General features: G+C 35.6%; 1 protein-coding gene across 5 annotated transcripts in view; it reads right to left on the reverse strand.

Moving 5' to 3' along the window:
* Nucleotides 1-927: 927 nt before the first annotated feature.
* LOC145241544 (D-beta-hydroxybutyrate dehydrogenase, mitochondrial-like) overlaps nucleotides 928-14048 on the reverse strand; it is a 47522-nt gene continuing 34401 nt past the window's right edge. For all 5 annotated transcript variants that reach the window (XM_080104608.1, XM_080104611.1, XM_080104612.1 and 2 more), the window contains one exon: nucleotides 928-2283. In XM_080104608.1, the coding sequence (XP_079960734.1) occupies nucleotides 2173-2283 (111 nt within the window). In that variant the 3' untranslated portion in view covers nucleotides 928-2172. The remainder of the gene's footprint in view (nucleotides 2284-14048) is intronic.

Below are 14048 nucleotides of genomic sequence, written 5' to 3' on the forward strand. Positions count from 1 at the left end.
AGCCACTTATGAGGAATATGAAGTAAATAGTAAGTCCTAGTTAGGGAAATACAGATATGCATTTGGTTTAGATAAATAAGGTCTGTTTTTTTTTGTTAAATCTCTCTAGACAAGGCATGAAGCTACTTGATGTAAGAAGATAAAAAAGGTCAAGAACTATCTAATGTAAGTGTTAGATGGATAGATTTCAATCCCAGACAACAGCAATTCTTCTCTCTTTGTCAGAAAAATTGCTCATGGAATGTGAGGACAAAAGGACAAAATAAGGGAAAAGAGAGCCACGAGGCTGCCAAAACAAAACCCAAGGTCCACTATCTACTTTCCTTGTAGATACACATAGCAATATAAACTTCTGATAGATAGCTACTTTAGAACCTTATGGGGATAATCCAGTTAATAGCAACTCCCAGTTAAGGAAAGATATCCATTTAGTCAAGACTAGCAGGGAGACCCGATGTTGCCCGGTAATGAATGAGGATCAAGAAATGTTTCACCCTCCCATATTTTACTGTCATCAAAATCGTTAAAAAATCAACCATTTTTCAATCCTCCCCGCAGTCACTTAGTCCACAATAAATTGTAGTCTACATTGCACTGTAGAGAACCTACTGTTGATTTTTATAAAATTATTTTTATATAATGACTTGAATTAAAGTTTAAAATGCAAATATCTAGTATCATGGTTTTATTGTGTTCTAAACAGAAACATTCATTTTGAACATACCTTGTTGATTTTATATACTGGGCCTTTCTACTTGTGTAGTGATAATGGTTTGAATTTAAGTTTAAAATGCAAAACTCAAGTATCATGGTTCAATTGTGCTCTAAACAGAAACATTAATAATAAAACTCCTCAAATACACTTGTGATGTTAGGCTGTATAATGGGTTAACTTTAGTCAAAATCGCCTGTTTTTCTTTCATCGGATTTTTTTTTGATTATTGATACTTATCGAAAACATTCCAATACAAAACGTATCTAAAAACACTGCCAGGCACATAACGTACATTTGTGTGAAATTTCAAAGAAATTGGTCAAGCCGTTTCGGAGTCAATAGGAAACGAACACACACACAATCACAGACAAAGTTTTTTTTTTTTGTCTAATAAGACAATGGTATTCTGCATCTAGTCTGGTGCACTGCAGCATCTGCTATGGTTTTACAGTTTGAAGCTGAAATTGGTTCTCTGGATGCAGGTCTGGGTGAGTGATAAGGAGACCTAGGTTTAGCCCAGTTACCAGCGTCCCCTGCTCAGCGTTGCAGGCAAAGTCTGATGGAAAGGAAAGCCAGCGCAGCTCCAGGAACTGTCAAAAAGGTGTTAGAGTACTTCACCATTCACCTATAGAGACTAGATCGGATTTTTTTTTTATTGGGGTTTACCTAAGTGACCATATGTATTTGGCAAACCACATCTACACTTGACCTGAAAAATATAATACTGCTAAGTAAGATATAAGACAAGAGTGTTCCACGGATTGCATATTTTTCCTACAACATTTATGCTTACATTGAAATAGATAGCTCCAAGATTGCTATAAAATTTTATTGCCTAGTTTAACAGATTCTCTAAGCGATAAACTGGATAGATTTATCCATTGTATTAATTTGTTGTACAATTTTTGCAGATTTTTAATTTTTAATTTTTATCTTATAGATATTAATCTGTTTTCTAATTTTTGTTACTTTCCTTTCTTTTAATTTGAAAACATTAATCAACAAATTATAAAATCGAATGTTTATTAAAAATAAAATTAAAATTTATTATGAATTAAACATCATATTAATAGCATATCTAATCTAGAATACTGCCAAAGAAAGGAAAAGTGTTCTGCCATCCATACTTAGGATTAATTGTATGGTTAAGGAAAGGTAAGTTTTCTTTTGAAGAAACCAATAATAAAATCAAAATGGAAAAATTAATGCAAATATCAGACAACAAATAAATATGGTGTATTAATTTGACCTGCCACTGCTTGGAAAATAAGACAAATTTAGTCGCTAATACTTGGCAGCCATTTTGAAAGCTGAACGATTCATTATAACCACCTTTATATTAAAAATTAAAATGATTTTAGTAAATATTCCACCTATTCTAATCTGTTCATTTGTAGATGAATAAAATAGATAAGAATTAGGAAAAAGGTGTTTTTTTTCTGTTTCTTTATTTCCAGTTAATATTCCTGCCGCAGCGACTGGGGAATGGGCCAGTTGCTGAGGTAGAGTTTTTGCAAAATATAATCCATCACAGCTTCTGGTAGAAAACTTGTTGCATGCACAAGAATCTGAAAGAAAAGAAAGAAAAATAAGATGCAAAAAACAAAAATAACAGTTATTATTCTACCCCCACCCACTCAAAAAGAAAAGGAAGAGGTAGTGCCTGGGAGGATGGTCTTGACAGCAGAATGTTATTCTCTGGATGGATCAATGAACAATAGATTCATTTGACTTCTTCTATAAATATAAAAGCGAAAATGTATGTATGTATGTATGTGTGTGTGTTCGCTTTTTCTGTATGTCTACAAAAGGCTTCTTTCAGAGAAGCGGTCGGTCGCTTCACAACTTTTTAAAACTTTTTATATCACATATAAATCGTAATATCTCACAGTTAACAACGAAGCTTGCCTGTCTATTTAATTTGCTCGATTTCGGGAAGATAAATATTCAACATTTGTCGCTCGCCGCACGTGGGTTAGTCTTTTTCCTCTAACATCTTGGGAAAATAAAAATCCTGCAGTCAAACTTGACCTCATTAACTCATTAAAACGGGCACCTGCCAAATCCAAGTAATTAAATAAATTCAAACGTGTTTCCGTTAGCATCTCGCAGTGGGGCAATGGTTAACGTCGCACGTTTTTTTTTTTCACACTTTAATTTACAACTTTGCCTCAACGGTTTGGGTTCGATCCTCATACTTACTTTTTTTTTACCCCCCCCCCCACACACACACACCTCCAAACACCCGGACAACGCCGGGTACCCCTCACTAGTTGTATATAAGAGTAATAATATAATTTCGCTTCCAGGTATAAGATTAATAAGATAACATCAGCTTTGGATATAGGAGTAATAAAATAATTTCAGCTCCAATTATGGGAATATATAGGAGTAATAGTTTCAGCTTCAGTTATAGGAGTAATAATATAATTTTATCTTTCGATATAGGAGTGATAATATCATTTTGGCTTCAGTTATAGAAGTAATAATATAGTTTCAGCTTTGGATATAAGAGTAATAATATAGTTTTAGCTCCAGTTACGAGAGTAATAATAAAGATTCAGTTAAAAAAATTATTTATAAAAATGGCATAGTCATTAGAATTTAAAAGATGCTGCGTCTAATATATATATATATATTGGGTAAAAAGATTAATAATTGTAACTTATGAATCAGTTTCAAAAGGAAAAACAAACAAAATCAACTTGAGTGTATGATCATTTCAGAAACGACATTCATTTTAGTAAAATTGACAATAAGGTTTTGTCTTGGAATATAATCTCCTCATTAGCAAAAATTAGCGGGGAGGGGGGGGGGTGTTAAGACACCAAAATAAAACTAGCATTTTTGTAGTAAGTAAGGCGGATATTCCTGCAAATATTTAAAAACATAAGAACAAAGTTATTAATTTTATGTTGATAAAAAAGATAGAAAATTAGGAATAATAATAAAAAAAAAATACTTTATTGAGGTCCATTAAAAAATTTGTTTTAAGGTCAGTCAGTATATCTTTGGGCATGCTGCTGTATCTTGTCACTGAATTGATTTTGTTTGTTTTCCTTTTGAAACTGATTTATAATTTACAATTATTAATCTTTTTATACTCAATATAAATGTAGCTCTAGGATACATATACCTATTGAGCTTATTATATATCTACAGTACTGTTCTTTTAAAAGTATTAATACATTTATTAATACATTAAAATAAACTTGCTCTTTAGACTCCAGGTCTAATTCCTCTATAAAATATAAAACACACACACACACATTATATATATATATATATATATATATATATATATATATATATATATATATTTCATTACATTTTACCCCAAACAAGGCACATTGCCACTTTGGTGTAGGGGGCTACTATCAGGGGCAGCAACTACTGGGGTACTATGTTGGGATTTGGCCAGCAAGATGTCGGTTCACATTACACTTGAACTTCTGCATGTTAGTACTGTTGGGGAAGCAGGGACCTGGAATGGAATTCCAGAGTCTAGCGGTTCTGGGGAAGAAACTACTGGAGTAGAAAGATCTTTTATATCTAGGAATCTCTACTGTGTGGGGGTGTAATTTTTCTGCTTGTCGGGTTTGTAGAGGGTGTCTATGTTGTGGGGGCACAAGTGTCTGCAGTTCGTCGGAGCAGTCATCATTAAAATACTTGTAGAACAGGCAGAGGGATGCAACGTTTCGTCGATGGGACAGAGGCTGAAGCTTAGATGCCAGTTCAGGGCTTATCAGAATGGCGACTCTCTTTTGAACCTTGTCTAGGAGCAAGAGACTAGTAGCAGATGCACCAGTCCAAATGTGACAGCAATACTCCATACATGGCCAAATGGTGGCCTTATAGAGGTACAGGATACTTTCAGGTGTTAGTAGTTTTCTAGCACGGTAGAGAGAGCCTACCTTCTTCGCAGCGGCCCTGGCAATGTTTTCAATGTAATTGTTCCAACTCATGTTTTCTGTGAACGTTAGGCTAAGCAGTTTGAAAGATGTACTCTAAGATAGGGAGTCACTGGCCATTGATATTGGTGGCAGAGAAGGTTTCTTGTAATTATTGAAGGAAACCAGTTTAGTCTTGGCAGCATTGAATATGACCATCCATTTATGTCCCCATTCCACTACAGATTGGAGGTCATCCTCTAATGTTTTTGCCATTTCTTTAGATATGTGTTCATTTGTTTTCCTGTCATGCCTGTTATAGAGTGTGGTGTCATCAGTATATATACCCATCTCAGAGGCAGTTTTGTTGAGGAGGTTATTAATAAATATTAGGAACAATAGAGGTCCAAGGATAGATCCCTGAGGTACTCCCGCATTTATATCATATTGTTTCGATGTACGACAGTCGAGGACAACCTGGATTTTTCTCTTATCTAAGAAGGATTTAATTATGTTAATTATTCTACCAATGATACCGTATGATTTAGTTTTCCTGAGGAGACCCTCATGCCATACCCTGTCAAAAGCCTTAGATATATCTAGAGCTACCGCTCTGCCCTCCCCCGCTTTGTCCAGTGAATGGTATATACGTTCAGAGATTACAGTGAGGATGTCTGCAGTGGAACGGGCTTGTCTAAATCCATATTGTTTGTCAGTCAGAAGTTTAGCATTTGCAAGGTGACAGACTAGAGCATGGTTAATTATGGTCTCAAATATTTTGGCGAAAAGTGGGAGGAAGCTAATGGGGCGATAATTTGATGGGTCAGTTCTTTCGCCAGAATTCTTGAATACTGGTACCACAGAAGCAGTTTTCCAACAGCCCGGAAAGCATGATTCATTAAGGCATTTGTTGTAGAGTTTGGAGAGAACTGGAGCTACTTCGGCTGAGCACTTTTTTAATAGCACAGCTGGGATGAGATCAGGTCCACATGCTTTTGAAGTGTCAAGGTTTTTTATGATAGCATGCACCTGAGCAGGGGTGATTTTTAGATCGTCTAGCATGGCATCTGTCCGCAAAGGAAATTCAGGCAGGGGTTGGTTGGAAGGGTCCAGTGTGGAGTTTGAGGCAAACCGGCTGGCAAGCATATTAGCCTTGTCGGTTGCTGAGAAAACAACCTCGTGATTGTTGGTTAGTGGGGGAATTGTTGATTGCCCATTATTTACTACACTGTTGTAGATTTTCCAGAAGTCACGAGTTCCTAATTTTTGTGCTTCGATGTGTTTTTTAGTGGTTTCAGTAAATTCTCTCTTAGCTGTCACTATTACTTTCTTACTTCTAGCTTCTACATACTTCTGTCTGTTTGAACTGGACTTATGTCGGTTAAATCTGTGGTATGCATGCTGCCTTTGAGCAATGGCAGTTGTGCAAGTAGAAGTAAACCATTTCCGCATGGGAACATGTGCTTCAATTGCTGTTTTGAACCATTCAGTGGTCTCATTTGCACACTGTTCAGCAGGAAGAGAAAAATATTTCCCCATGGGGAATCTCTGATAAGATCTATGATGGCTTCCCAGTCAGCCTTTTTATAATCTTGTTGATTTGAGCAGTGGCTCTTCAGTTTTGGGTCTACAGTTTAGGACAATTTCAACCATTATCACTGCATGATCAGCGTTCCTGAGTAGGCTGTCAGCATTTGTTAGAAGTGATGCGTGTTGTTCTTGCTGGTCAGGGAAATGGGTTGGAAACGTAACCATTTGTGATAGGGAGTGAGATATAGCGAAGCTATGTGTTGTGCTGCCCGCTGCATCTGTGTGAGTAGAGAATCCAAGCCAGTTTTTGTGGTGAACATTAAAGTCACCAAAGGCATGTTAAAGTAGTTAGAGGAGATGGAGGAGTGTAGATTAGTCTCGCTTAGTGCTAAGATATCTGGGGTATTTGTTAGGAGAAATGCTTAAACATCAGCTAAATTAGTTCTAAGCCCACGGATGTTAGTGAATGCAAGCCTCAGGAGAGGAGGCAAGTTCGATTTGTTTGTCCCTAGGCCTGGTTTAAGCTTATTTTTTTTATTGTACAGTCATCATGTTTTTAAAGAGTTTCAGTTAGGTAAGGGGAGCTGAACAAGAGGTTATGCAGGGCATCAGACATGCAGCACAATAGAGCATATATATATATATATATATAGTAAGTTATAAAATATATATGGCGATTAAGCTACACTGAATATTCCGCAGTTGTCTGTCATTTTTATATACGCACCTTCTATTGAGATTTTAGTTAGCCAATCAGCTTTTGATTTGATCCCAAAACATTAAAAAATTTTACCTCTGCGATCTCTACCAACTTTTCTCTATGGTAGTTAAGGAAGCCTATTATATAGAAAGGCATTACCGTACATATGCATGCTTTTTAATACATACATATCCACATAAAGTTATTAACAGTACACAAGGCCCAAGCGAAGCCGGGCTGAACTGCTAGTAGTGACATATTTTGTTAAGTGTTTTTAGGAATGTAATGATAAAAATGTCAATGTTAGGAAACAGTCATTTTGCGTCAGTTTTCTTTTTTACCCTTCTGGTGCTTAAAAACATTGTACCACTCTTTGTCATTAAATTTGGACAGTAATCAGAACAAACATCAATCTCCCTAATTGTCAGGATATGAAATAAACTGATCCATCCATTTTTTTGTTGTCTTTAAAATAAGTTTTCGCATGATCTGTATCAATTTTTTTCTAAATATTTTTTTTATCCTAAGTTATAAATAAATTATTTTTATTATTATTTTATGTATTAAAATGATAATTCTGTGTTGATTTCTCTTTTGGTACCAGTGGTTCTTAATTAGCATCTCCCCCATAATTTCAAACACTAGCGCTACTCTTCAAATGGTTTACATTTGCTGAATGTAAACAATTTGAATAGTAGCACTAATAATTATAAGCTAATCAACAGCTGAAGCAGTTTGAAATCAGCAAGTTTTGTAAATTTTAAAAGAAAAAAATCTTTTGTTTAAAATTAATGTGATTTGTGATTCTCTTTTATAATAGTGGCTCCTTCAAAAAATATTGGTTTTCAAATACACTTAACTTTCAAACTTTAATTGTACTAATAAGTGACTTTCTAGCTGCCAATTAAAAAAAAAAATAAAATTCTACTTTTGTTAGACGATTATATGTGAATACCCTAAAAACTTAGTGAAAAAAAAATGACAACAAAAATAAATTAGTATTTAGAGTAGGAGGGGATCAGTTTTGCATATAAATTTAATGTATAATGATCCCCTATTTTCTGACCATTATTGCCTATTCCAAATTATTTTGATGTTTTTTCGATTGGAAAAGTTAGTAAGTATATATTAAAAACTTACACTACCACTAAATCTAGGTTTGAGTAACAATGTATGGTTAACCTTAAATCTGAGTGACAAGCCTCACCCCGAAAAATCTTCTTTAATCCTTCCACTAACCCTAAGTCCTAATGATACTCACTTCTAAAATAAAAAACGTTCCATAACCCTAAGGCCAAGTGGCAAACTTCCCATCATACAAACAGTTTTAAAATCAAACACAATCGCCCCCCCCCAAAAAAAAAACAAACAAACAAAATCTGCATTGGATTTGTCACTCATAGAAAAATGAATTAACTTCCCTGAAACTCTAGAATGACCTGGAAATTATAAATTATTTTAGATTAAATTTGTTGTGAAGGAACATAACTGGCTATACACCGGTTACAAACTGTATATATATATTGGACTGTTTGGCAGACAGCGGCAGACAAGCAGTCGCAGTAAGACGGATAGTCTTACATGTTGATTATCAGACTTTCTTCCCCATACTTGTTACTATGTACTTCTATTTACCTTAGGCGAGCAGCCTTACGTTTCTGTATTATAAATAAACCCCATTACACATACCACTCGGTGTAACTCACGTTTGTCTTTATTTCCTAAGTATTTAGGAATATAACAATGGCGACGAAAGGATGTTCTTTCTCTTAACAGAGATAAATTACCGTACCAAGGACTGTGTACAATGCAAGGATTTTTTGTTTTACGAAAAAAACAAACTACACAAGGATTTTTGACCACGTGCGTCAATGAATTTAAAAATTTTTCCTACCTAAAGTAGCGAAAAGTACGGATTTTTCTTCGTAAAGAACTCACAAGAAATTATAGAAACATGTTCAAGGTAAAGTGGAATTTATATTTATTTTGACAAGTAAAAAAAAAAAAAAAAAAAAATGGTCGCAAGTTGAATTCAAAACTACACTAAAGGATTACGAGTTTCGAAAGAAAAAATATAAATACAACGACTATTGTACCATTTTATGCCACGTGGGAACGGCAGCCATATATATTTTTTTTTTTGGAAAATTAATTGTTTGTTATTGCCTTTATATAAATAATTGGAACTATTTGTCGTGGGAAGTAAGAAATATTTTGTGTATGAACTTTCGTTGTTGAAAAAAAAAAAAAAAAAAAAAAAAAAAAGAATTATTTTACAAAGCCTGTTGAATTACTATGGATGAACTTTGTTGAAACGTGTTGTGTCTGCATATTGCTACTAATTTACGATATACGTAAATTTACGATTTTTCTTTGGAATTATTGTGTAGAATTCGAAAAGACATTTTTGTACTAGAAGCTAACATGGAACAATTAGCAGAGTTAACTAAGGCTCTAGCCCTTAGCATCCAGGAACAGACAAAAATGACTCAACAATTTTTAGCGCAACAACAACAACAACAACAAATTCAACAACAACAGCTACAGCAACAGCTGCAACAACAACAAGAAAGAACACAAAAAACTTTAGAGGCACAACAAGAACAAACAAACATACTACAACGACAAATGTCGACACAGCAAAAGAATTTAGAAAAGCTAATTCTAACGTCGACCGGGAAGAAGACTAATTTTTCTGCCGAGGGTATTTCAAATTCACTAACGGAATTTCGTTACTCCCCGGATACTGGTGTTACTTTCCCTGCATACTACAGAAGATACGAAACAATTTTTACGAAAAGATGTTTAGACTGGACCGATGAGGAAAAAGTTACCCTGCTACTACAAAAACTGGGTACTGATGAAAACACCAAGTATGCAAATCTAATTCTACCAAAAAAACCGGAGGAGGTTTCGTTCGAGGAAACAATTAGTACCTTGTCGAAAATATTTGATAAAAGGGATAGCCTATTTCACTCTAGATACAAATGTTTGAACATTCAGAAGGCAGAAGCTGAAGACTATCTAGAATATGCTTGCACTGTGAACTGTTTATGCGAATCATTTAAATTGAATGAAATTTCCGCAGACCAATTTAAATGTTTAATCTTTGTACAAGGTCTCACAGCACCAAGGGACAAAGATATACGTTCACGGATCCTAACAATTATGGAGGCGGATCCTAACATAACATTGCAAAAAGTCACTGAAGAGTGTCAACGTCTGATTAACATAAAGAAAGACAACACTCGCATTGAAGAGAAAAATATTTTTAAGGTGCAGCAAGTAAAAAGGCAAGGGACCACAAGAAAGTCCAGGTTCCAAGAACACAGGATCCTTAAAGGATACAAAGACCCAAAGCTAAAGTGTAAATGTTGTGGTAGTTTAAGACACAACAATAAGACCTGCTGGTTTAGGAACAAAATATGTTATGAATGTGGTCTCAGAGGTCACAAGGGAACATACTGTGCCCAGAAGAAAAGACAAGGGACCGATAATGTAAATACGCTTCGCATGAATAAAGAAAAAAGCTGCGAAAGACGGAAATATGTTGATGTTCGGATAAATGGACATCTGGTTACATTGCTTCTGGATAGCGGTGCAGATATTAGTATTATAAATGAAGATATATGGAAAAGGATAGGTCGACCTGAATTAACGAAAACCAGAAAGACGGCGAGAAGTGTGTGCGGCAAAAGATTAGAGTTCAAGGGAGAATTAAAATGCAAAGTGACACTCGCTAACCAGACTCATAAATCCAAAGTGTACGTCGTACCAGGAAAGAATACATGCCTGTTTGGGGTAGATTGGATTGTCCTGTTTAATTTATGGGAGAAACCCATAAATTCGTTTTGTAACGTTTTAACTGCAGAAAAAGCAAACCAAAGGGAAGACTTCCTGAAGGATTTGAAAACTGAATTTCCCAATGTTTTTGCCGAAGGACTAGGACTCTGTATTAAGACAGAGGCAAAATTTGAATTAAAGAAAAATGCCACTCCAGTATTCAAACCTAAAAGGAATGTGCCTTTTTCAGCGATGGACGCAATCGAAAAAGAGTTGGATAGACTTCAACAACTGGAAGTCATTGAAAAAGTTAACCACACAGATTGGGCAAGTCCAACCGTGTATGTAAAGAAAAAAAATAACAGAATAAGGGTCTGTGGAGATTTTTCAACGGGTTTAAATGACTGTCTATTGGACCATAATTATCCCCTTCCGTCCGCAGAAGATCTGTTCTCTAAGCTTAACGGAGGAAAAATTTTTTCTAAGATAGACCTCTCAGATGCTTACTTGCAAATTAAGATCAGCGATGAATGCTCCAAATACTTAGGCATAAATACTCATAAGGGCATTTTTAAGCTAAAGAGGCTTCCTTTTGGATTAAAGGTTGCTCCTGCTATTTTCCAGCAAATTATGGACACGATGCTGGCAGGGTTGGAATTTTCAATGGCCTACCTTGACGATATCCTAATTAAAAGTGAAAATTTGCAAGATCATAAGAAGCATGTAAAAGAAGTATTCAAAAGAATACAGGAATTTGGTTTTAAATTGAGCCCAGAAAAATGCGATTTTTTTATGAAAAAAATTAAATATCTAGGTCAAATAATCGACAAAAAGGGTCGAAGACCGGATCCACAAAGGACTGAAGCAATTGAAAAGATGCCTGCTCCAGATTCAGTGACAAAATTAAAATCGTTTTTGGGATTAGTTCAATACTATGCAATTTACATCCCTAACATACATAATTTAAGAGCTCCTCTTAACGAGTTACTGAAAAAGGGTGTTAAATGGAACTGGAATAAGGAATGTGAATCTGCTTTCCAAAATATCAAAAGATGTCTACTGTCAGACTTAGCATTGGCACATTTCAATCCAGAAAAGGAACTAATACTAGCAACGGACGCCAGTGATTACGGTGTTGGCGCTGTATTACTTCACAAGTATGAGGATGGTAGGACAAAAGCTATCGCCCATGCTTCAAGAACGTTGGTTGCAGCGGAGAAAAATTACAGCCAAATTGAAAAAGAGGCGCTGTCGATAATATTTGGAATTACAAAGTACAATCGATTTCTCCATGGACGATCTTTTATTTTGCAAACCGACCATAAACCCCTACTTACCATATTTGGATCAAAGAAAGGCATTCCCACACATACTGCGAATCGATTACAGCGATGGGCTGTAACCCTCTTAAACTATCAGTTTAAGATGGAACATGTATCCTCAAAAAAGTTAGGACACGCAGATGCATTATCACGGTTGATCCCTAAAAGAAGCGAAAGTTTCGAAGAAACGGTAATTGCTGCGCTTAAAGACGAAAGTGAATGTACAAGTTCAATGTGTAATATGATACGTGAACTTCCGGTAACTTTCGAAAAAATAAAAAAAGAGGCAGTAAATGACATTTTCATTAAGAAAATGAAAAATCAATTGGGATGGATAAAAAAAAATAAAAAGGTAGATCAAACAACGCCTTTTTCCATCTGTGAAGATGTGCTCATGTATGGTGAGAGGATCGTAATTCCACTAACGTTACAGAGGAAAATTCTGAAGGAATTTCATACAGGTCATCCGGGCATTTCGAGAATGAAATCCCTTATGAGAGGATATGTGTACTGGCCTGGTATGGACAAGGAAGTTGAAAAATGTGTCAAGACATGCAGAGGATGTCAATTAGCAGCTCGAGATCCTCCAGTAAAAACGACGCCATGGCCAATGACGGACCTACCCTGGTCACGTCTGCATATTGATTATGCGGGACCTATAAATGGTTATTTTTACTTGATTATTGTAGATTCTTTTTCAAAATGGCCAGAAATATTTAAGTTTAGACATCCAACAGCAAAAAACACTGTGAGTGCGCTTAATGAAATTTTTAGCCGTTTTGGAGTGCCAAAAACCTTAGTGAGCGATAATGGAACAGCATTTACTGCTCATGAATTCAAAGAATTCTGTGACTCACTAAATATTCTACATATGACAACACCTGTGTACCATCCACTATCGAATGGGTTGGCCGAAAAATTTGTAGATACGTTTAAAAGGGCACTTAAGAAAAATCTTACTACGGACACAGACGAACAATGTATTCAAACATTTTTAGCAATTTACAGGGTGACACCAAATCCTAATAATAATGTCAATTCTTCCCCGGCTGAGCTAATGTTTGCAAGAAAGATAAGATCTGTCTTCGATAGGCTGCTACCAGAGAAAAAGAAAGTTTTCAAAAAAGAAAACCTTAATACCAAGTGCTTCTCCCCAGGTGAAAATGTATATTTCAAAAATTTTCAAAATGGACGAAATCAGTGGGTTGAAGGTATTATCAAAAAAAGGATTGGGAGCATGGTCTATACCATCCAAGGATTAAGTTTTGTCTGCAAAAGACACAGAAATCAAATACGTCCCAGACTGTCTCCAAATGTGGAAGAGACACCAATGGAAACATTGTGCGATATTTTTGATATACCAAAACCAGCGTGTGTACCGCAAACAATGAATATTTCGCCTGAACCGACCATACGGGCTGGACAGAAACCTTTACCCCGGGTAACGCTGACCAGAAGGAAAAGCGCAAGAAAGAGAAAAGTTACCAGGAGATTAAGCCCTGACCCTAAAAGGAAGAGGTATTTAAGCTAAAATCAGGAAGATTTCAGCTTCAGGGGGAGGTGTTGTGAAGGAACATAACTGGCTATACACCGGTTACAAACTGTATATATATATTGGACTGTTTGGCAGACAGCGGCAGACAGCGGCAGACAAGCAGTCGCAGTAAGACGGATAGTCTTACGTGTTGATTATCAGACTTTCTTCCCCATACTTGTTACTATGTACTTCTATTTACCTTAGGCGAGCAGCCTTACGTTTCTGTATTATAAATAAACCCCATTACACATACCACTCGGTGTAACTCACGTTTGTCTTTATTTCCTAAGTATTTAGGAATATAACAAAATTTTTATCTGAAAATAATCTGCCGTTATAAAATAATTGTTTTTGTTTTTTTTCTTTTTCCCAAATTTTCAAGATGTTCAAATGTAATTGCCTCTAGCCCTACCACTAACCCGAAGTCAGAGTGGCAAGCCTTCTCCTCCTACAAAAACCCTCTAAAAAGCAAACATAATTGTCTTTAAAAAGAAGAAAAATTAAAAAGCATACAGGATTTATTTCCATAGAAAAAAACTGATTAACTGCCCTAAAACGCTAGAATAGCTCT

The sequence above is a fragment of the Euprymna scolopes genome, chromosome 20 (assembly GCF_053919585.1).
Source record: "Euprymna scolopes isolate OS-2025 chromosome 20, ASM5391958v1, whole genome shotgun sequence".
NCBI lineage: Eukaryota > Metazoa > Mollusca > Cephalopoda > Sepiida > Sepiolidae > Euprymna > Euprymna scolopes.